A 20,928-nucleotide genomic window follows, 5' to 3' on the forward strand; every position below is an offset into this window, starting at 1 on the left:
GGTCTGCAGCCTCCTGCCCCCACTCAGGAGTGCCTGAGCCAAGGCTGCCACCTGTGGGAGGTGGTGGCTGCTGTGGCCACAGCAGAGCATGGAGCCCAACTCCTCTCCCTGCGGCCCCCCGCCCCACAATTGGCAGCACAGCTGGACTGGAGCCCATGGGGTGGGGAGAAGAAGATGGGGTGCATGCTGTTGGCTCTCTGCCCTGCTGCGCTCCCTTTGGGGGCCTCCATGGTCTAGTGGGCAGGGCCATGTGTGGGAGGGTGGGGAGGCTCAGTGCTACTGCCAGAAGTCCCATGCTGACCGTGCTGCCATGGTGAGGCACCCCCTACCCACTGGACAGCAGAGGGGGTGGTGGCGGTACAGAGTTGTGCCCCCTGCTGCTGCTGGGTGGGTGGGAAGGGGACGCCTTGCCATGGTGGCATGACCAGCATGGGGCTCCTGGTGGTGGCACTGAGCCTCCCACCCGCCCTCTGTCCTACCATGCTGTGTCCTACACACTGGGCTGCAAATGCCCCCAAGGAGACAGCAGCAGGATGAGAAGCACCGTGCCTGCATCCATCCCCACCCCGCACATAAATCTGGGGGGCATGTCTCCCCCCCCATGCTCCTCTCCTCCAGAGTGCATGCAGCAGTAAGGATTTGGCCTCCTGCCGTTCCCCAGAAGAGCCTCCTGTGGCTTCATCCTGCTCCCTGGCCGAGCCCTGTGGCCATGAATTCCTGCCCTGGCCCTGGGCCGCATGCACTGCCCCCAGCTGCAACCCTGCCCCACTCCCTCCCTCACCACAGAGGCCTCAGTGTGCCCTCCCCTGCAAAGACATACCTGGATGAGCTGCAGGAGCTGCTCACCACACTGCCTGGCTGCACATACATGTGTGCGTGGGCACATGCATGTGGCCCCCTACTTCTGATTGCCCTCCTCCCCCCACCAGCCCCACTGAAAGCTGGAACTCTGCCAGCTGGCAAGTGGAAGCCCATCGTTTCTCATGTTTTTCTCATTTAAAGGAGGAAATCTGTGTTTTTCTCCTTTAAAGAAAAAATCCACTTTTTTCCATGGCAAACAGAAAACCTCCATCCCTGCTCCCCAGACACTGCTTTTACTGTTATTTCCTACAAAGTAACTAAGGCAGCAGTGCTCAACCACCAGCCTGTGGATCAGATCTGAGTGCTGGATCATTCAGTCCATGGGGAGCTCTGCAGGCTGGATAGCATGGACCTGCCCTCTGAATTATGCATGTATGGTGCCTGATCTTAGCATGCAGGGCTGGACAGGCAGTGTAGGGCCCTGATCCCAGTGAGAGACAGGCAGAGGATGTGTGAGGCTCCAGGGCTTGATCTGGGTGGAGTCACCAGGCCTGATTCCTGCATGTAGGATCCTAATCAGGCTATGTGGGGCCAGGCAGAGGTAGTGCAGGCCCCAATCCAGTCTGCAGACTGGCCCCCTGTTACTCCTCTAGCCCCAGGAAGAAAAGATTGAGTGCCAATGGTTTAAGGGAAAAATGAGTGAAAAGGCCTATTATGCTATATTAATAGGGTGATGACTGTTGTTGGTCTTATCTCATGATGCACAAGGCATAAATAGGAGGTTTAAGACTGGAGTAATACATGATGTAGGTCAGACTCAAAGCTTCTTAATGGTTGTTGGTAACCATTCCTAGTAGTCCTTCACTTCCATGAGCAAAAGCTTCACTAGAAGTACTATAAATAAGGCATTTTATAAATACTTCATGATACTATAAAATGTTATTTCTAAAAGCTTCAAAAACCAAAACAAAAAACAAAAAAAACCCAACGAACCAAAAACTGAATTCAAGAAAGTTATATTTAAAATGAGCTAGTTCTGATCAAAACATTATATATATATATATATATATATATGTATCTATATATAGATATAGATATATAATCTCCCCCCTTATATCTATATATCTTATAGATATAGATATATAGATTTATAATCTCCACCCCTTAAATTTTCCTTTAAATACATCAAACATGGCTCAAACAAATAAAGGATATAAGATCCCACTTCACACTGACCAAAATGTGTCACCCCTTCTCCGCTTCTTCTGGACTCCTGTTCTAGATTTTATCGCTAGTTTTTTGCAGGTAAATATCCCTCTGTGATCCTGGTGGGTAATGAGATGGCTTGAATTTATTTAGTGTAGGGGCTAAACATATATAAAAATGCACTCTTCCTAGGTTTTATGTTATTTCTTACTATTTACAAAATAAGAGATGTATATTGTATAAAAATGAAGGTCCCTGGGGAAAAAATGAATAGGGAGCTATTCCTAAATGAGACAGTAAGGTCTTGTCTATGCAGTGTTATTGTTTCGGGGGGGGGGGGGGGGGGGGGGGGGTTGGGGGGGGTGCTCAGACGGGCTCTGAGAGCAGGCAGGGGTTTTTTGCCTCATGGTTTTACTCACTAGTTTAAATAAATAAAATAGGTATGCTAGTACAATCCAGTTATACCAGTAAAAAATTCTCTGATGTAAGTATAGATTATTTCTCTTTTGTAGTGGAATAGCCATATGGAAGTAATCACCCTTTACACCAGTTGGTGTCCACAATGAAATGATTGTACTGATTTAACTCTGGCCTGGGTGTAGGTATATTGATAGCAAACCCCAGGCATATGGACATTCACAGTATGGCTGTAGTAGTGTCATATGTATGGGGGCACAGTCCCTGATTCCTAAAGCTTGGCTGGCAGAAGCTTCTAGTAATATATCATCAAAACCCCACACCTCTGATAATTTTAGCTTATTTTGCTTATGGTAGAGTGGCTTTACTATGGTAGGACACAGCACAGTTTGGGTGGTATCATCTGTATCCACACTAAAAGCACCTTTCACCTACAAAATGTTCGTAGTGTAGGCATGGTCTCTCGCCCTCTTCCACCCGTTTCCCCCCTCCCCACACACAGAACAAAATAAGTTATGGTCTTAAAGTGGCAAAGTCAAATGCTGCAAAGCCGTAAAATGGCAGAAATACAGTTGCCTGATGCAGTCTTTACTGGCATGATCATATATTTTTCTCCTACTGAAGTAACTAATAGCAGTAGTAGAATCCACCCCTCCCAGCCTGTTTTCCCTTGTTTCACAGACATTAGTTAATAGCAGAGGAATGGTGACACTCAGGAACTCTGGGGGCTGTTTCAGGCTCTGGGGATGAGTTCATTCTCATTGCTTCTGTCCCTTTCCCTGATACCCGACTCCTGCCGACTTGTCTCCTCCAGCACATTCCACTTGCCTTTCTTCCCTATGCCTACCTCCTCTATCTAAGTATCATTCTTTCCCCAAATAATCCAAGTATCAACCCAAGCCCAATCTTTCTGCCTAAACCAGTCCTAATTTAATCTTTGCTTCTATCCGCTTTCTTGCCAAGCCAGTTCCAGGTCCCCCACATTTTCAGCAGCTCATCCAGTACGTCTTGTCTCTCCCACCCAGGTCTTTCAACCTCAGATTCCCTCAAGTTCTAACTTCCCTCCCCCATCCTGTCTGATTTTTCTGTTTGAACTCCTCATCCCAGTTACTTTGCCCAATTCCAAGCATGCCATTTCCCTCCTGATTTCTTACCCCAACCTACTTGTTCCTAAGTCCCAGGCCCCATCAGCTTCTCACTAATCTAAGCCATTTATCTCCCAAGATCCCAAAATGATGAAGAATAAAGTGTGTAGCAAAATAAATGTCAGGGAGACATATACAGGTTGTTACCTAACATGTTTCCATCCCCTAAATACTTCTTTCTGCAATCTTCTCCCCTTATGTTCCAGCTCTGGCCCTTTTTGCATTCAAATCAAGTCATTTCCTTCCTTTTCCCTGCCTAGACCAGGGCAGTGCACCTTTGCAGTCACGGGAGAAACAGGCTTTCTGCTCAAGTTAAGGTGTCCATGCCTCCATGCAGTGTAACCTGTAGAACCCGGCACTGCAATTCCAGGGGAGCAGGGTGGATAAAAATCAATTATTTAAAAAATAATCATTTTGGATTTTTTTTTATTTAAATCGGATTTTTTTTTAAATAATCAATAAAATACTAAATTTATCTCTTGTTTAAAAAATAACCATTACAATTACATCTCATCACAAACATGCTAAACCTACACTTACAATATCATAAAAATGAATTAATGTCTCTGTCACACACACACAATTGAGTTACCTACCAATCAAACGTGGGGATTCATTTCAGTTTTTCATCTCATGAAAATGGCTTTAGTCTGTCTGTCCAGCCTGACTACCAGCTCTTACTTCTTAAAAGTTCTGGACTTTCAGTTTCTGTTTTTCAGCAAACTAAAGTCACAGTGCAAAGACACAGGCTGGATAGGACAGTTGTTGTTCTGTGCTTATGTGGTGGTGGAGCTGGGCCAAGCAAGGCAGAGGAGTTAGTTAAGACACTGTATTAAAGACAGAGAGACAATATAGGAAAGGATGGAGGCAGAGTAGAAAGGAACAGTGGAGTGGACTGAAAAGAAAAAGGGAGGACATTATTCAGTAGTACACACACAGCTTCCTATATTCATCCACACTTTCGCTACAGAAAAACTGTCATGGCTTCTGGGCATAAGACACATCCTATCTGGGAATATTTTGAAGAAATTCCTTCCCTGGGTGAAAAAGGAAAACATGTCAAGTGTAAGCAGTGCAACAAGGAGATGCAGGGCTTAGCTGCAAGAATGAAACATCATAATGAAAACTGCTTCTTAGGAGAAAATGATGTGGATGAAGATGTGGATATGTCTGAATAACAATGTGGATCAGCTGGTTAGTAAATTAAACAATTCACTTCGCAATGCATCATTCTTCAAGACTCTCTCTATGCCTTTTAGTATAAGTGTGATTTAACAAGTAAATTCCCAAACTGTTTGCTATGTTGGATGTTGCTAGAAAAAAAACAGTTTAGCTTAGCTAATTCTTATGGCTTGGTTAAATAGTTAACTAGGTTTAGAATCTATCACCCAAGTTTATGGTATAGAAAGCTGCAGTAAAAGAAATCTAGAGTTGCCAGTTGCCATTGGGTGTCATTTTCTTATTTTATATTACATAATACATGCCCCTTATTTTGGAACATCATGGCCCCAGACCATAATGGTGATGACATAAGTCTATTCCCTATTTTACTTCAGCATAACTCAGCTTTCCCAAGGGAACCCCAGCCTATACTTGTTTTCTCAAAAAACAGAAGTACCAGTGAGTTCAATGGAGCTTACTCCAAAATTAAGTGCACTCTAAGCGCAGTCAGTCTTAGCTTTTTTTGGTAATTTGGAATCCGATCTGTATTGTTGCTGAAAAAAATGTAAATGATTAACTGAATAATAGAGTGAGAAGAACTGAGAAGAATGACTATTCAAAAATCATTTTTTGTTTCAGGATCCCATTTAAGCATAAGAGACTTTGACTGTCTAACTGCAACAACTTCAGAGTCATCCGTTGGTACTTTTGGCAGCAGTGCTACAACTAAACGTATTTCAGACAACAAAGTAGCAGTAGCAAGCAAAAGATTTCAATCATCCAGTAAAACCACCACCATGGATGGGTTTGTGGTAAGGACCAGTAAATACCAACAAGACACCATAGATGAAAAGATTGCTGGGTTCATTGATGCCACAAATTCTCCTTTTCGCATTGTTAATGATAAACACTTCATTGACATGGTTGAGTCCTCACGACAAGGCTACACTCCGCCTGGTAGAGCAGACATTGGTGGAAGGTCGCTAGATACAGCATAGGAGAAGGAACTTGAACGGTGTGCAAGAAATACTGAGGGGAAGTTTGCCAGTTTAATCCTTGATGGGTGGAGCAATGTACACAATGATCCAGTAATATGTGCCTGTGTGACAACAGATGATGGGGTTGCATCTCTTTCAGAAACTATAGATATATCGGGAAATGCCCACACAGCAGAATATTTAAAAGAAGTGGCAGTGAAAGCTGTAATAAAATGTGAACAAAAATTCAACTGTCACATGCGCAGGTTTGTCACTGCCAATGCTGCAAATGTGGCAAAGATGAGAAGACACTTAGAAGAAGAAACAGAAGGATGCTCCTTAATAACATATGGCTGCAGTGCCCATTTAATGCATCTTTTAGCCAAAGATTTAAGTACTTCTCCAGGAATAAAAGAAAATGTTGTTGAAGTCGCAAAATACTTCCGTAACAACCATTTTGCTTCAGCTTCACTGAAGAGGGCAGGAGGATCCAAACTAATTCTCCCTCAAGATGTTTGATTGAGTTCTGTGGTTGATTGCTTTGAACAATTTATTAAGAACTGGCCTATTCTCATAAACTGTGAAGAAAACTGTGATAAAATAGATGGAAGTATCTCATCCAAAGTATCTAACATTGGTTTAAAGAGGAATGTAGAGGATATGCTCAGTATACTGAAGCCTGTATCCACAGCCTTAAACAAACTTCAGAGAGATTGTTGCTGCATTGCTGATGCTGTCGAATTTGGAAGGCATTTCAAGAGACATTGAAGAAAGAAATACCTAACCAGAAAGGTAAACTGCAGGCAATAAAGAAGCAAATGGATCAAGCACTAACTACACTTCATTTTCTTGCGAACAGTCTCAACCCCAGATAAAAAGGTAAATGCCTAACTTCTGAAGAAGATGATGCCCATGCCATGGAAGCATCTCAAAATCACTCCTCAGTTATGCCAGTCATAATAAATTGCAGGGCTGGAGGGGGAACCATTTAAACAGTGCGTGTTTACTGATGATGTTTTGAACAAAGCCACTCCCCTGAATTGGTGGAAATCATTAGCCAGGCACCTGGAAACAGAGTTCCTTCAGTTGCTCAGCCAACTTTTCACAGCAGTAGCTTCCTCTGCAGGCACAGAGAGAATATTTTCATCACTGGGTATTATTCACTCAAAGCTAAGAAATTGACTGGGAGTTGAAAAAGCAGGAAAACTCGTACTTCTGTTTCAGTCTATGAATAAAAATGACAGTGGGAGTGGGATGAGATCTAGTTGTAGAAGTTTTAAAGACAGAGTACGTTTAGTGTTGTGATGACTTGTCTGTTAGTTAATAAAATTTGAAAATTTAAAAAAAGAGTTTAAGGACAGATGTTGTAAAATGCTGTATTGAGTTTTAAATTAACATGTTTTAGTGATCAAATTTGCATCATTGTTTAAGAAATATGTGAAGTATCACTGGGAAACTTGATTTAAATCAACGATTTTAATCAGGGTTTTCTCTTGATGATTTAAATCATGATTTAAATCAATTCACCCTGCAGGGGAGATTTGTTCAGTCCTGAGCTAGAACATGCTCAGTCCAATTGAAAAACAAAGGATTTCAGCTGCTAAAAATCTGAGAGAGCTCTACTGAGCACAACCAAATTGCAGTTTTCACAATGCTCACTTTCAGGCACAGATCAGGTATGGGAAGCAGTAAAGCAGCATTAGCATGGTGATCTTCTCAGACTAATGTAACCTTCTGAGCAGGTATGCTGTACTGAATATAGACATTCTTATAATTTAGATAACTAAATGGGAGATGTCCTCTTTTAAAAAATGACCATCATTAGAGAAGCCTAAATATAAACTGGCTTTTCACTGTCAGTAAGTCTGACACACTGTAGTCCTACAAATATTTGGTGATGCAAGTATCTGTATACTCTGTTATAAATACTGATTTTGTGACTTAACCACTAAGCTTCCCGGTCTGTGAAACCATTCAGTCTAGCAGAAGAATAAAACAGATATGTTTAAAATGTACTTAAAAGCATATTCAGCATACAAGAAGACAACTGACTATTTTGGCTGAAAAAAGTCTAGTGGAAAACAATACCAGCAACCTACTGCTATACTTATACTAAACAGCCTTACTGTCAGGCCCTTTTTGTAACCATGGCACATAGCAGGATTTTTTTTCTACGTTTGAACTGCATATTGCTATTCTTAATTTATTATTTTCATTGCTGCAGTGCCATCAATAAAGCAAGTTCTTTTCAGACATATTAAGATATAGTCCTTGTCCCGAAAAGATTTTATAATCCAAGAAGATTAAGGTGTCAACACGAAATAATTACTTGCAAGACCTAAATGACAAATTTCCCCTGTGTAATATACACATGTTGTTAGCCAAGATTTTATCAACTTATTACAAAACTCCATTGTAATGATTTTTTACTTAGGGTTTTTTCTTATAGTAGGGCTGGTGCAGAAAGGAGACCACATTTGCATTTTTAAGACATGTTTTGATTTTTATTCGGTTTGAAAACCAGTGGCTGAACACGTACAGTGTGGAATGGAAGAAAGGTGCCTGGAAGCAAAGTAAAAAGCATACAAAAGAAAGAGCTGAACTTTGTTTGCCAGATGAAATCATACATGTTTTCAAACATTTTTTTTGTATGATAATATTCAGATCCCCCCTTAAGTGAGGAAGGAGGGGACATGGAATTGCCTCTTAAATCACTCTGATTTGAAATGCTGTATGTTTGGCCCTGGATTTTCAAAACAGCCTAAGGGGGTAGTTAGATATCCATATTCCACTGATTTTCAATGGAACTTAGACATCTACCTCTCTCAGCATCTTTGAAACTCCCAGGCTCAACACTTTACATAAAGTTCTGAATAGATCCCCGAGTTATGGATGGCAGACATCTTATCAAAATTACTCAAGTGCTCAGTAGTCTTAAGTTCCTACTCTGCTCCAAAATAACATAGGTGGCAGAGGCATAACTGTTAAGATTTGCACCCTGTGTGCAAACCCCATTGGCCCTTCTCTCCCCACTGCCCCAGCCTATGGAAGATGTCACTGATGCAGGGGGAGGTGCTGTCAAATCTCATCTCTGCTAGGACATCGCTGACAGGTAGTCTAGAGTATTTTACCCAACATGGCAATTAACTTCACATTTCCCATCTTAAATATTGTTTTAATACACATTTAACTTTTTTTCATTCTTGTTTATGGCCACACAACTTTCCAGAATGTACTCTGAAAGTATGGGTCTATTATTGGGGTCACCATTGTGAAACACAAAATATACTGTATTTTTACATGTAAATTGGAATGGGTTAGATATATATATATATATTATATATATATATGAGATGCACTGATACATTGGTCCAATATCAGATCAGCACTGATATAAAGAAAATTGGCCATGTCAGAAATCGGCCCGATGTGGCCGATAATTTGGCCAATAAATGCCTGTGCGTGTGCACAGCTGCAGCACAGCATGAAGGCAGTGAGGAGCATAGCCTGGAAGCTTGAAGAGCTACGTGGAGCTGGTTGTAGTGGAAGGGGAGGGAAGGTGCATGTTGAGAGAGGGAGTGGGGCAGGAGTTGGGATAGGCGCTGCCCAGCCAGGGTGAGGCAGGGTTTGGGACAGAGCCACAGCTCATCCGGGAGCCATGGTGGGGTGTGCCCCCCAGATCTGTGCGGGGCAGGGTGGGCAGGCTGTAGCTGCGTGCTGGAGCTGGGGCTGTTCAGGGCTCTCGTTGGCAGGGGCTGGGCTTGGGGTGGGAAATGGCGGTCCTAGGAGGGGGCTACAGGAGGGCTATAGCCACCTCAAATTTTGCTGTAGCCCCCCATAGTCCCTCCTCCCTGCACCACCACTGCCTGCCCAGCACAGCCCCAGCTCAACTCCCACCTCCACTCATGTGTTGGGAAGACCCAGGGTTGCACTGGGTGGATGGCAGTGGCAGTGGGAAGGAAGATTGTAGGGGGCTATGGAAAATTTTGGGGTGGCTGCAGCCACCCCTCTAGGTCCCTCCCAGTGCTGCCACTGCCCCCCAAGCCCAGACCCCACCGAGAAGAGCTGCCCCGTGCAGACCCAGGGGCATGTAGTGACAGAAGCCACCCCCCGGACAAGCCACAGCTCTGTCCCATGCCCACCCTACCTTGACTGGGCAGAGTCTGCCCCAGCCCCTGCCCCACTCCATCCCTCACTGGGGCGGGTTGATCTGCCCCACCAAGCCCCTTCCCTCGCCACTCTTTGTCCACCACAACAGACTTACCAGCTACACACAGCTGTATTGGAAATCCAATCGGTATTGGCTGATATGCTTCCTTAAAAATCAGCTATCGGTATCAACCCCCAAAATCTCTATCGTTGCACCCCTAAAACACACACACACCTGTATACTTAGTTCATATTTAATGGGTGTGCCTATACATGATGATATGTTGGCGTAGCAACATGCTACAGTGATGTGGTGTCCACGGGCGTCTACACATAACCAGCAGCTACTTCACCTTAGCAACATGCTCCCCCAGCACAGCACGCTGCTACGGTGAAGTAGTTGCTAAAAATAACTATGTACTACATGTACAGTGCAGTACAGACTGTTACTGAACTGTGATTTAATACTTCCAAAAGAAAGTACTAAATCATGGTGCAGTAACAACATTGGCATAGCAACACGTGTAGACACACCCAATTTGAAGCAAGTAAAACAATGTGCTAATCTAAGAAAAAGAACTAATACATTAGTAATCCTGTGAAACATTTTTTTTGCATTAAATATGAAACAAGATAAGACCCTTGATCATGGAATTCAGGAACCTCAAGACACACTGAGTAGAAAATTCTATTAAAGTCATTTATATTCTAATTCAAACCATGCTGAAAGCATCCACAACCCCTCATACAGAACTCAGAGGGAGAATTTTCATTAACTCCAAAGGGCCTTATTCATATATCCAATCAGAAATCTATACATGAATGAACAGCAGGACCAAGCCCTTTATTTTAGCTGATAAGTCTTTGATTATATAGATCCTAGAATTTTTTGATTTATAAGAAACATCTACGTAAATGTGCCCTAATGAATTATGTTATTTTAGATGCATACATTAGCATACTATCCCTAGATAAGGGACTGTGCCATTAGAATTACATTTTTCACAAAACACCTAATATCAATGCATATTATTTTACTTTTGAGAATAAAATACTTTAAGAAAAACATGCAATGCACATCTCATAACATCACATGCTATCAAGAGCAGTCCAAATTTAATTAAGTCCTTGTTCTAGTTACTTAAATTTTCCTGACCGAACACTGGAGATGGAAAGGGGGATGGAGGGGAGGAAACAGCAGTGACTGAATGCAACCAGACCCTAGGCTCATAACCAGGGATCGTGGTTTTTTCTGATTAAAAAAATGTCCCAATTTTTGGATTAAAAAAAGTAACCCAAAATCCACATTTTTCCATGATTAAAATGAAACACCACCAATACACACACATGTGTGTGTGTGTTAGTGGTGTTTCATTTTAATCATGGAAAAATGTGGATTTTGGGTTACTTTTTTTAATCCAAAAATTGGGACATTTTTTTAATCAGACGGAGAAAACCAGGATCCCTGTTCATAATTATCCCTTTGCCATAAAAGGCTAAGGATTTTACAGCCTTAAAATCTATCAATAACTTATGTGCTCTAAGCATAGTACAAATCACATTGCCTGGCCTAATGAAAACATTCAGTGAAGACAGGCATCCAAAGGAAAAAAGGGGGGGAACCCCCAATCACTACAAATGGCGACGTGCCTAATTATGCATTAAACACTCATACAAGGTCAAAGTCAATGGAAGCCTTTCAAAAGGCTTTGGATCAGACTGTTACTGTGCTGTAATCTATTCTGACTTTCCCTTGTCATCCAAGACATTTAGCATTTTACTATAAAAATAACACCAAACCTAAAACTCTGAATTGTTTACAAGAGTTTCAACAGACACTGAACAGAAAAGGAAACAGTTTTTAGAAAAGGAGGCCTGGTGATTTGCCATGCGATTGTCAGGGGCTACCTAATTACAATACAGGAGCTTTTAGAGCAGCTCTGAAGATGATTTTTTTTGCAACTCTGCTATAACTTTAGTAAAAGGCAAAGTTAAGCCATCCATATCATTACAGCTTCTGAACAGATTTTCTTAAACAGCAAATTTATCTTGGCAAGTGAAAGTACTTGGTAACTGATCATGAATTAAGCAAAATGTGTGGATCATGAACGTGCAGACTTGTGCAGAGAATGTTTACTTAAGTCTCTTTACTTACTGTATTTACTCGAATATAAGACAACCCTGAATATAAAATGACCCCCAATAATTAGATTCTATATATGGACAAAATTATAAATTTGTTATAATTTTCCAAGTATGGAATCTAATTATTGGAGGTTTGCTTTGAATTTTCCGCCTGTGAATGCTATAGCAGGGAAAATCAATCTGGGGGTGGGTCAGATGACCCACCTGATGGCCCCTCAGCCTAACCCCCCCTCCCAACTTCGTCATCCTGCGGCCCCTTCCTCCCCTTTGCAGACCCTGCTCTCCCTGAGCAAATGGAAGTGAGACACAAATTTGAAAACAATGACTTTGAAATAAACATGTTTGTAGTATTTTTTGTATAGGCAACTTACTATGGGCACACGCAGACTTAGTTCATCCAGAATTGATACATTTTACTTTTTTTCAAACTGTAGCAAATTTTAGCAAAGGTACTACACTTTTAAGCAGCACTTTTGTACCTCCTTATACAGAGTACAAACTAGGCAGCATATTAGTCCAAAGACAAAAGGCTCACAATTTACCATAGAGTTCATTAGGCTGAATCCCAGCAGAGTCAACAGCATTTCAAGCCATGCTGACCCCACTGCTCAGCACTGCTCAGTATGTTTGTGTATTCCAGATATCCTCCATAGAGAATCCATGCGGTAATTAGCTCCCCACTCATGACCGGAACCGGGTGTTGTTGCCACAAGTCCTGGGATCCTCCAAAAATATATATGCAGATGAGGCTCAGGGCAACCAGGTGTGGCTTCACTTCATGCAGGGTAGGGCCATGCCGTTCATATGTGACAGGCTGAGAGAGGTGGGGATAGAGGACTTCAGGATGAACTGTATGGAGCCTCTTTTGATTATATTTGCCAGACATTTAACGCTGATGAAAAAACAGGAATAATTGAAAATGGGAAAGAAGGTTGCAGCTCAGCTGTGGGGCTGAAAAGGAAATTGAAATGTATGCAATGTAGTGATTTACCATCACTTAAAAAAGAATCAGCACTGAGGGGGACTAAGCACAATGGGCACTGCCCTTTATCTTGTTCAGACGGGTAGCATGAACTTATTGGTATAGTAGGTTCCCACCAGTATGTTTGCCCAATATGGCCCATGTGTTTTATAGTAATACTTTAGTATTGGCTGTTTTTAATCAACTTCATAGTTAGTTTCCACTACTATGCACATGTTGCTTTTAGCAGCACTTTAATGAAAGACAGTGTATATAATGAGGTTTCCTTATAAGTGACTGTAAGGTAAGTTTTTTTCCCCAATGCTGATTTAGGGTGGGGGGGAACCTCATCTTATAGTTGAGTAAATATGACATTTATTTGTATTCATTGCTCTGAAATAGATCAATTATGACTTTTTGTAGACACAGGCTCTCATGTGGTAAGTAACAGTGCTTAACTCATGAAACCATATGCCCCTGGAGGGACATGGTGAGCTCCTGCAGGTGGTGGCAGCACTGTAAGCGGTGGGAGTGTGGTGGCGCCCAGTGGGGAGCTCCCACAGGCAGCTGCAGCACTGTTGGTGGTGGGGGGGGGGGGGTGGCGAGTGGTTGGGGAACACCTGCAGATGCCACCGGCAGTGTCAGTGACGGCCAGCAGCAATTGTGGACCCCCCGCAGGCACCGCTGGCAGTGTCGGCGGGGGGGGGAGGAGGTGAGCAGCGACCACCTGCACGTGCCATTGACAGTGTCAGTGGTGCCTTTTCGCAGGCGGTGCATCACCATGCTCAGTGGGTGCATGTGCACCCCCTACGCATCATCAATGGCTTAACTCACCAGTTGTGCATGTCGTTTCTAACAGCCAATAGAGAATTAGTTGAGGTGTTGTGTCTCTGCCACAGACACAATTAACATTCTAGGCATTGTTCAGGTAATCCCATTTCTTGATATTTACTTTACAGAAACTGACCCCTGTGCAAAGTCAGTTAGGGCATTATCTAACTATCTGTGAGAATTTCTGTGGCTTGCAGTTCAATCTTAGCACCTGCTGGTATCACGTGCAATCCATGTTTGAGCATACAACATGTGCTCTTCAGAGATGAACTGCAAAGTTCCATGGAGGTAATAAAGAACTTTCACAATTTAAGTCACCTAGCAACAGGCTTGTGATAACATAGAGGATGCTATGGGTCTGAAAGATCCATTGTACATGACTGGCCACTCTTTCTAATATCCAGGATGCAATGCCAATCAGTAGGTAAAGATTCTTTACATTGGTTAGTTTGAAGTAGTTGGCGATGCTTTGACAACATTCATTCAGCACTATGTTGAACTTTTTTGCACATGCAAACTTCTCCAATGCTGGACACACATTGTTCACTGACAAACAGCAAAAGGCCAGTATAGCTAACCTGAGTGTTAATGTACTGACTCCCCACAGAGAGTTAGCTAACTTCCAGATGATATTACATTGTAAGTTCACTTTTGCCTTGAACTTCTTGAAATGTACCATGTATGGCAAAAATCATATCAAGGTGAACTAGGTATGAGAAGTGGGCCACTCTTCAGTTATTTCATACTCAATGTTCTCACTTACATTCCTCAGGGGGAAGGCATAGTCTTAGTTGGGATCAGTTTACAGTTGGTTTTCCTTGTAGCATATTAATTAACTTGCTAAGTTTGTTATCAGGTTAAACACTTGCCTTGAGCTGTCACACAGAAGTTGTCTAAGTATATGACATTTTTGGTACTTTGGTGAATTGGCCGATTGTTAGCATATAGGTATTAAACAGCTTTGTGGGAGATCATTACGCTGTTGATGCCAGCAACTTTGTTTTTTATCTGATTCTAAAAAGAACCATTTGTTGTCAAGTGAAGTTCAAATGAGTTAACTGAGATGCATATCTTTATTCATCTGCAATAATTTGGTGAGGAACAGTTGACTGATAGTGTAGTATGCTGCCGAGAGGTCTACAAAATACAGCTCCTATGATCAAATCTTTTTTGAAACCATCTTCAATATGTTGTATAAAATTGAGCAGCTGGCTTATGCATGCTTTCTCTGTATGAAATCTTGCCTGCTCTTCAATTAGAATCTCATCACATGTTATTGCAATATGGTACACTATGAAGCTTTCAAAGAGCTTATGTGTATAGCAGAAAAGTGAGACGAGTCAAAAAATTCTTGTTCTCCAGTTCGGTCTGACATTATTGAAGCATACTTACCACCAGCATTTTTTAATCTTGTGAATATTAGTTGATATAATATCTGTATGATTAACTAGTTCCAATTTTCAGTCCAAAATATTTGAATTGTTTCTTCTGAATGACATCAATACTTGCTGTTTTATTTCAGTTAATTGATACCTATCTTAAGATGTGCCATTATGAATGGTTTGGTGGACCTGGGATTAGGATGACATTACCGGTAATGGTAAAAGACATGTTGGTTGTCTATTCTTTTCAAGATAAGATAGTGAAGCTCTTGGTTTGTTGCAGTGTTGTAATATTCCTTGCTTTCTTGAATCACTGCAAATGTGCATATTGCAGCCCATGTCTTCCTGCTATTAAATGTCATAAATGTTTTCAGACAGCATCTGTCAAGGTTTTTGGCATTCCACCATCAGGGAGGACATCAGTTCTTCTCCTAGAGCAGTGGTATCCTCCACAAAAAAGATATAAACTCAAATTCCTGATTGTGTTGTTCATGCAGGTCCACAATTTTTGGAGTCAGGCTGAGTATATATTTAATTCTACAGCCTTGAGGAATATTCATACAGCATTTGTGAACCAGGCATATTTAGTCAGAGGTTCCATCTGCTCAATTACTGCATCATAATCTTCTGCAAAGCCCTGCCAGTCCTCCTTTTTGAAGCTGAAATGGTGATAAAATGGCATCATTGTCAGGGCTACAACTGCATTTATCTGCATGCAAAAGGAACAATGTTGAAAGTGTGGGAATTTTTCTACATGACAGCACTAATTTAGTGCTAAATATCATGAGGTCTGGGTTGTATCTTCATCCCTGTTGAAGGAATTCGGTTGCTTTGTATTAGGCTGAGGTGTTGATTTTTGCCATTCATTTTGGTTGCTATCCATGATCTCAAAGAACATTGTGGCAATTGAAGTTGCCAGTGACTGCCCAGTACTTGTCAGAGCTAATGTTAGCGGATCAACAAGAGCAAAATTTTTGCCTGCTGGTTAAACATGATTGTGCTTCTGGCTAAATAAGTTGACAGGATCTCAATGATGTCATTGTCAATGATGATACCAGACTTGATAAGTATGGTGCTTCTTTATTATTTGTATGGTCTTTCAATGGTTAGCTCTATTTCTGGCATGCGGGGTTGGTGCCTGCTAGCTCCCCAATGTACATCTTACAGGCATACAATATAACAGTCAGATTCAGTGAGCAGGTTGTGATTAAGTCACACTTTGCTACTGTAAGCCTTTAACATTTACAGACATGACTGCCAGTGCTGGCACACCAGTGATTTAATGCCTATGCTATTAATGCTTTACAAGTGGATGGCTGAATAATTTGGAAGTAGTTTGAAATTTCAAGTGTCTTTATATTAATATAAAGTAAGATACCAAAACCACTTAAGTCTATTATAATATATATTTTAAGAAATTTGGCATTCCTATAATAAAAAAGAAATATTTGTTTCCCACAGGGTTAACCAGCATAAATGTCACCAGTTCAAAAATGAGATGCTCACTATCGTCTTCTCAAAAGCCATATTTGGACCTTGATCCTGTGAACATATTACCAAGTACAGTGCTTCTGGCTGAATAAACTCAGTGGAAATAAAGTAAAATAGTAATAAAAGTGCTCATGATTTTAAATGCTAGTCAGCAGTGTGTTTGCAAGATTATGTTTCCTTCCTCTCTCTGCCTTCACTGTTGCTTTATAATCCATTTCATATATGAGTTTGGCCTAGCACACAGAGCCTTGGAGTGATTCTCAAGCAACCTGAGTACTATTCTCAACAAAGCCAGTAGCCTGCTGAGTAAGCCTAAGTTATTTTGCCTCTACATGAATCAGTTTACACTTCTACAAAATGACGATAATAAGGTCGAAAATCTTCATGAAGTGTTTCTTATTATTTCATATGTTCCTGCTCAATTGTGTAATTATATACCTTTTGGCCTAAATACTTGAGGTTTCACTAAGACTGAGTGATAATTTAGTAATAATTTAATACTGAGTAAGTGATAATTTGTTTTTATTATCAACAGCTCAAGTAATACATTTATACATGTATATAGCAAATCTTTTAATTGAAGCAGGTGAAATTATTTGTTCATCATCGGTACAGGACAGATGTTTAAAGTGGAGGAAAAGGGCCCTTTTCCATTTCTTCTATTCTCCCTTGTTTTTTTATTGAGGAAAGATCTATACAAAGAGTTGAGAGGAAAGAAGCATAGTGTGTGTGAAAGGGTTGGCTCCAAAACAGATTTACATTGTTTCCACCCCCCACCCTGGTTAAATATGTATGAAAAAGTTATTTTATTGGAAAAAGATTAAAAGTATCCCAATCCTAAAGATTCAAAATCTTGTCTCCAATAATCTTGAGAACTTTTTTGAGAGCTAGCAAATATGTTTTTTTATTTGCTTTCTGATTTTTCTTTTTTAACCTTTAGGTTTCTCCACGACCACAAGATCTATAAATATATTTAAAGGAATGCTAAATTCTGCTAAACGGTATGACTCCAGGAGTTTGGGTTGAAAGGAAAATAGGAAAATATCACAAGAATTGGCAATACTGAGATATTCACACTGAGACAGTAAGTAACCATGTCTCTTAGACTGTACTGTAGCTGTTAACAATCACCTGCTGTCAACAGTTATAAATGATTCATCTAAAATGTGAAGCATTAGGAAAAAAACCCCACATGTTAAAGTTAAAAGCTTCTAAACTTTATAAGGGCAGAAGAAAATGAACTCACCATTATTCACCAGGACATGGAGTGGACAATTCTTTACTCCAAACTGTTGTACAAATTGCTGTATGGACTTCATAGAAGCCAAATCACAGTGTATAAACTCCACTGAAAAAAAACAGGAGAAAAAAAAATCTAGTGAAGTCAGTTACATTAAAATAATTTACCCAGTATGACCCAAAATCTTCAATTATCTTTTACTGACAAAAGGATTGTTAACAAGTTGGACCATCCTTTTTAAGTTCACTTTGATATATACAGGTTTCCCTTGCTTTATGCTGTACATGCACTCCTGGAAAACGGCACATAACTCAAATTTGCATAAAAGGAACCCACTTTACAATGTAACAAATAAGGATATGTTCCAAGACCTCAACTGTACTGATCCCCAGACCCATTTCTAACACTTTTACAAGACAATTTTGGTACTTACCAACAACAGACAGTACACGCAAGCACAGGGCATAATGGGGCTGGCAACTACAGAAATACGTCACAGACAGAGCGAGAAGCACAGATCCACACAGGAGACCATGTTTTGGTGTGCGTCACTCCCACAGTGCACCACACAAAGCAGCTGACTGCGGGCTTCTATCACACTGATTGCATAAGAGTGAATTTACCTCTGATATAATTAATTTTTGGTATAAAAAGGGTCATCACATAACAGCGAATTCACTCATACAGAACCCACATAAAGTGAGAGAAACCTGTAAAGATTCTTCAATCTGGAAGGGTTTTTTTTTTCTTTTCTCTTCTTCCTCCTCTAACTTTTCATTGCTGTTGTTGCTATCTCTCTTCATAAATAATAGGAATGACAAGTATAGTCTTTCATGGACTTGCTAATTTATCTGTTGAAGGTCTTAGATCAGGTTTGAGATCTCATAGAAAATATGAATTGAACAACTGTTGAATCTTCAGCAAAACCATCTGCTATCCAACATATTAGTCAGACATAGAAGCTAACTCTTACAAAATTAACAAACAATGAAAACCTCAATAACACCCCCCCAAGAGTCTTAAAATGGTTTAATTAAAACAAACTCCACCTCCAACTATTCAAATTCCAGGTTGAATTCTCTTGAACGTTGTATGGAAAACAAGGTAAGGGTTTGCATTGTGAAAAACACACACTCATAACCCTCTACACCAACATTTATATAATCAGTTGCTAAAACATGAACATTTCAGATATACAATGAGGTATAGAATCATAGAAAAGTAGAGTTAAAAGGGACCTCATGAGGTCATCTAGTCAAATCCACCTGTTCGAGGCAGGATCATCCCCAACTAAACCATCCCAGCTAAGTGTCTAACTTGCTCTTCAAAGTTTCCAGGGGTGGAGATTCCACAACTTCTCTAGTAGCCTGTTCCAATGCTTGACCACCCTCATAGTCAGAAAGTTCCTCCTAATCTCCAAATTAAATTTCCAATTGCTCCTAATCCTGTCCCTTATGACCACAGAAAAAAGCCCATGTCCATCCTCTCAGTAACTGCCCTTCAGCTTTTGAAGACTTATCAAATCTCCCCCCAGTCTTCTTTTGCAGGCTAAATAACCCTAGTTCAGCCTTTCCTCATAATTTTGTTTTCCAGGCCCTGATCGTTTTTGTCACTCTGTGCTGGACTCTTCCAATTTGTCGACATCCTTCTTGAAGTGTGGGGCCCAAAACAGGACACAGAACTGCAAGTAATGCCTCACCAGTGCTGAATAGAATGAAAGAATCAATTCCCTTGATTAGCAACTGGCACTCCCGGTAATATAACCCAGGATGCTGCTGGCTTACTTTTGAACAAGAATACACGGTTGACTCATAATCAGCTTATGGTCTACTGGAACCCTCAAGTCTTCTCTGCAGTAGCGCAGCCTAACCAATCATTCTCCAGTTTGGATTTGTGCATGCAATTATTCCATCCCAAATGCAGGACTTTGAACTTGTCCTTGCTGAATCTCATCTGATTGATTGCATAAAATTTCTTCAGTCTACTCAGGTGATTCTGGATCCTAGCCCCACTCTCTAGAGTACCTATAATTTCACCTAACCTGGTGTCATCTACAAATTTGCTAAGGGTACACTCAACCCCATTATCCAAACCATTAACGAAGATATTGAACAATGCTGGAACCAGGACAGACCCCAGGAGAATCCCACCTGATACCTCCTCCCAACTAAATATCGAGTCATTTATGAGTACCTGTTGAGCACAATGATCCAAACAGTTACATATCCACCTTGCAGTATTTTCATATAGTCTCTATTTCCTGAGCTTTTTAATGAGAATTTGGTGAGAAACAGTGTCTTGCTAAAACTCACTGCTCTCCCCTCATCCACAGAGCCCATCACCTTATCACAGAAGGAAATCAGGTTGTTCAGGAATGATTTGCTCTTGGTGAATCCATGCTGTTTGTTCCTCATTCACAATGGATTCCTTGAGGACCTGTTCTCCATGATGTTTCCAGGAATCAAGGTCAGGCTGACTGGCTTGTAGATCCCCAAATCCTATTTCTTTTCTTGCTTAAAGGTAGGCACTATATTTGCCCCTTTCCAGTCATTTGGGACCTTGCCCACCTTCTATGAGTTTCCCAAGAGCATAGCCAATGGCTCTGAAATTACTCTAGGTTACACTCAGCCATTTTCCCCCACCTCAATCATTGACGGATGTCCACATGGCCCCAGTTCGCCTACGGTTAGTTCTGAAATAGTTAAGGAGCTCCTGGAGGAGCTGGATGGGTACAAGTCAGCAGGCCCGGATGACCTCCATCCACGGGTGCTGAAGGAATTGGCCAGTGTCATAGCTGAGCCACTGGCACAGCTGTTCGAGCACTCGTGGTGCTCTAGCTGGGTCCCTGAGGACTGGAGAAGGGCCAATGTGGTGCCCATTTTCAAGAAAGGGAGAAGGGATGAGCCGGGTAACTTTAGGCCAGTCAGTCTTACCTCTACTCCTGGGAAAATACTAGAGAAAATAATCAAATAACACATTTGTGCAGGCCCAGCAGGGGAAACGATGCTGAGGGGAAACCAGC

At 41.3% G+C, this 20,928-nt stretch overlaps 1 protein-coding gene across 4 annotated transcripts in view; it reads right to left on the bottom strand.

Moving 5' to 3' along the window:
• The window catches only part of DHRSX (dehydrogenase/reductase X-linked), a 258,274-nt gene that overhangs the window by 78,882 nt on the left and 158,464 nt on the right, over positions 1–20,928 (bottom strand). For all 4 annotated transcript variants that reach the window (XM_025208503.1, XM_025208502.1, XM_025208500.1 and 1 more), the window contains one exon: positions 17,913–18,014. In XM_025208503.1, coding sequence (XP_025064288.1) covers positions 17,913–18,014 — 102 coding nt within the window. The remainder of the gene's footprint in view (positions 1–17,912; positions 18,015–20,928) is intronic.

Source organism: Alligator sinensis, unplaced genomic scaffold (genome assembly GCF_000455745.1).
Source record: "Alligator sinensis unplaced genomic scaffold, ASM45574v1 scaffold395_1, whole genome shotgun sequence".
NCBI classification, from domain to species: Eukaryota; Metazoa; Chordata; order Crocodylia; family Alligatoridae; genus Alligator; species Alligator sinensis.